The 3,863-nt window shown below is 44.2% G+C and overlaps 1 protein-coding gene across 1 annotated transcript in view; it reads left to right on the plus strand.

The window, feature by feature from the left end:
• Positions 1-3,863, plus strand: part of Eif3l (eukaryotic translation initiation factor 3, subunit L) — a 30,599-nt gene that overhangs the window by 1,806 nt on the left and 24,930 nt on the right. The window contains exons 3-4 of the mRNA XM_005379230.1: positions 994-1,204; positions 2,981-3,060. Coding sequence (XP_005379287.1) covers positions 994-1,204; positions 2,981-3,060 — 291 coding nt within the window. The remainder of the gene's footprint in view (positions 1-993; positions 1,205-2,980; positions 3,061-3,863) is intronic.

A 3,863-nucleotide genomic window follows, 5' to 3' on the forward strand; every position in this document is an offset into this window, starting at 1 on the left:
AAAAAAGAAAGAAAAAAGAAACAAGAGACAGTTCTATAAAATATGTACTTTAGTGTTTTCTTCTAGAGATGACAAAACTGAGTAGAGAGAGATTTTTTTTTTTTTTTTTTTTTTTTTTCCCTTGGTCTTTTTGAGACAGGGTCTTGCTGTGTAGTTCAGGCTGGCCTTGAATTTACAGTATAGCCCAGGCTGGCCTCAAATTCCAGCGATCCTCCTGCCGTCAATCTCCTGAGTGCCTGGCCTTAGAGGTTTCATAGCTAGCTGTAAGACACTTAAGAGATAGTGGCAGATAATCCTTCACAATATGTTAAGTACCTGTTAGCCCTAACTTTGCCTCAGTTTTTTTCCTCTCCTCAAACACACATAACTCCTAGGTCTTGAGTGTATCTGGGGATAGACAAGATAGACAAAGATCTTGACCTCAAAGACTTTGTAGGTTCTAGGAGATAAAACATAATAGTAAGAAGTTGCTTTAAGTATTTTATGTACTGGTAATTACTTTGAAGAAACAAGGGCAAAGGGATTGGTAGCAACTTGGGAAAGTCTGTCTTAACTCTTTCAAGAGAATTAGACCAGGCGTGGTGGCACACACCTGTAATCCCCGCACTCAGAAGGCTGAGGCAGGAGGATTGTTGTGAGTTTAACACCAGCCCGGGCTACAAAGTGAGCTCAAGGCTAGCCTGAACTGCTTAGCAAGACCCTGTCTCAAAAAGACAAAACAAAACAAAACAAAAGAAAAACTATTTAAGAGAATTGCACTGGTTTTCGTACACTTGAGTTTGGTTTGTGGTGTGGTCTTGCCTTTGTGTTCTATTGTATACTATGTATTGGTTTGTTTCTGTTTTTATTTTTGTTTTTGTGTTTGTTTTTTCTGGTACCGGGAATCAAACTCATGACCTCACACTTTCCAGGCAGGCACTGTGCCACTGAGCTAAATCCCCAGCCCTATGTATGGGTTTGAAAGACACTGTATTTATTGTATTCACCCTCTAGGAGATCCAAAGCAGGACCTTGCTTATGAACGTCAGTATGAGCAACAGACCTATCAGGTGATCCCTGAAGTGATCAAAAACTTCATCCAGTATTTCCACAAGACAGTGTCAGACTTGATTGACCAGAAGGTATATGAGCTTCAGGCCAGTCGTGTCTCCAGTGATGTCATTGACCAGAAGGTGTACGAGATCCAGGACATCTATGAGAATAGGTATGGGCCTCTGGCTGATACAACTTCTTTTTCTGGGTGGGATTGGCCTAGTTTTGCAGCTCCTACAAAAGGGGTAAGGTGTAACGTTTTCTGGACAGAGGGTTCAGGAGATATTTGTTGTTCCTTGGGGCTAGGAACATGCTACTTAGTTGGATTTTGTATTGCCAGAAAGTTTTGTGTTTTTGAGACAGGTTCTCACGATGTAGTCTTGGCTGGCCTTGTACTCACAATGTAGCTCAGGCTGGCCTCAAAGTTGGGGCAATCTTCCTGCCTCAGCTTCCTGCATGGTTGGATTTACAGGCATGTGCCACCTGCCCAACAAATTTTCAATTATTCTGACTCAGCCTCTGAAATACACAGACAAGTGCTACCTGTGAGGGTTTTTGGTGGCTGTGTACTGGGGACAGAACTCAGGATATACCTGCTGAGTTATATCTGCAGCCTTGTGTTTTTGTGTTTGAGACAGCGTTTCACTATGCAGTTCAGGCTGGCCTTGAACTTACTTTGTAACGCAGGCTAACCTCAAACTCACAGTGATATTCCTGGTTCAACTACCCAAAAGCCCCAGCATTACAGGTGTGTACCACCCTACCTGGCTTGTTCTGGGTTTTGAATGGGAACTTGAGTGGATTAACCTGTAGAACTGAAAGAGCCAGAGAAGAGAGAAAGATGGGGCTTGAGAGCGGGGGTGGGGGTAGGGAGTTGAAACAGCTGCAGCAGGTGTCAGGAGGGGAAAATGGAGCAGCACCCTCTTGTAGTTATGAAGCAGCTGTGTTTAGATTGTAACATCAGACCAGGCGTGGTGGCCCCTGCCTGTAATCCCGGCACTTGGGAGGCTGAGGCAGGAAGATTGCCATGAGTTCAAGGCCAGCATGTACTACATAGCAAGACCCTGTCTCAAAATAACCAAAAAGGGGCTGGGGATGTGTCTCAGTGGAACTCAGGTCCTGAGTTCAATTCCCAGTACCAAAAAAAAAAAAAAGAAAAGATCAAAATAACCAAAAAAGAAAAGGAAAGGAAAGATTATAGTATTAGACTGCAACAGACAGAATGACCTCCCTCCAATTTAGGAGAGGGCCACAGTGCTCTGGGAGACCCAGGGATGGAGGCAAGGATGTTGTGAAAGTATTCTCATCTCAGGGCACAGTAAACAGTTCAGTGTGGCTGAGGTTCATGATACAGGAGGTCTGAGATCTTGGTGTATACCTAACTGACATAAAGGGACAGTTTGAGTGTCCCTAATGTAACATACTCAAGACAAGTATTTTGGATTTTACATTTTGGAATATTTACATACACGTAATGAGTTGTCTTATCTAAACATGGCATTAGTTTCCTATACACGTATCCCAAGATAATTTTAATAGGACTTTTAGAGTACTTGCATTTTGGGGGTTTGTGTGTGTGTGTGCGCGCTGGGAATTAAACCCAGGCCTTAAACATGCTAAGTACAGGCCGTACCAGTGAGCTGCCTCCCAGCCCTGTGCCTGTGGTTTGACTGTGACCTGTCCCATGAGGTCAGGTCTGGGAGTTTCTACTTGTGGGGGCGCCCGGTGGTGCTGTTTCCAGATTTTGGGTTCCCAGGTAGGTTTCTCGTTCTACTGAGAGAGGGCTTATGAAGGGTGGAGTTGGGCTGAGGAAGCGGTAGACTTGAGGGATCTGGCTCTTCCGTGATGGCCTTCCTTCTCCGAGCCTCAGTCTGCATCTGTAAAAGATGAGGACCGGCTAGCTCTTGTCCTTGTTTGGAGATTTAGAATTTTTCTGCTTGGTTTTCAGCTGGACCAAGCTGACTGAAAGATTCTTTAAGAATACACCTTGGCCTGAGGCAGAAGCCATTGCTCCACAGGTTGGCAACGGTAGGTGTGAACCGCTTGAACCACTTCGTGTCCTAAGGGCCCATGGGCTGCTTTGGGTGGGGTCATTAGAGGGAAAGTGCCGGAGGCTTTGTCTCTTTTGCTCAACATTTTGTTTCTCAAAGCTTGGTACACAGTAGGTTGTTAGTGAAATAACTCGTGGAACAAAGGCTGTATAATTTAAGAAGGGACAGAGGTCTTGTAGATGCAGAAGCTGAAGTCGAGCTCTGTCCTTACTTGTTCCATTTTCCTCTAATTTGGGGGCCATTTTAGTCATTTTCAATGGGCTTCTAGCGCCCCACCTCTCACTTCAACATGACACAGGCAGGTCCAGTTTCATTACTTGCGTGTGAGTATCCAGCGGTCCTAGCACTTTCATTTATGTATTTGTGGCCGCACTGGGGATCAAATCTAGGGCCTCACATGTGCTAGGCAAACACTACCACTCAGCTCCACCCCAGCACCTAGCACACACTGGAAAGACCGCTCTTTCCCTCATGGAGTTATTTTGGCATCCTTGGTGAAATCGGGTGATCTTATAAATAATGGTTTATTTCTACACTCTGTTCTGTACCATTACTGTAGTTTTGTGGTGAGTTTTGAAATCAGGAATTGTAAGTCTTCTAACTTTGTCTTTTTTTTTTTAAGATTGTTTGGTATTCTGAGTCCCTTGGATTGCTGTATGAATTTTAGGGTCAACCTGTCACTTTATGCAAAGCAGTCACTTAAGGTTTTGGTGGGGATTCCTTTGAACCTGCAGAGCAGATTGGGTAGGATTGCCATTTTGGTTTTTTTTTTTTTTTTTT

Source organism: Chinchilla lanigera, unplaced genomic scaffold, assembly GCF_000276665.1.
Source record: "Chinchilla lanigera isolate Chin_1 unplaced genomic scaffold, ChiLan1.0 scaffold00012, whole genome shotgun sequence".
Classification (NCBI taxonomy): domain Eukaryota; kingdom Metazoa; phylum Chordata; class Mammalia; order Rodentia; family Chinchillidae; genus Chinchilla; species Chinchilla lanigera.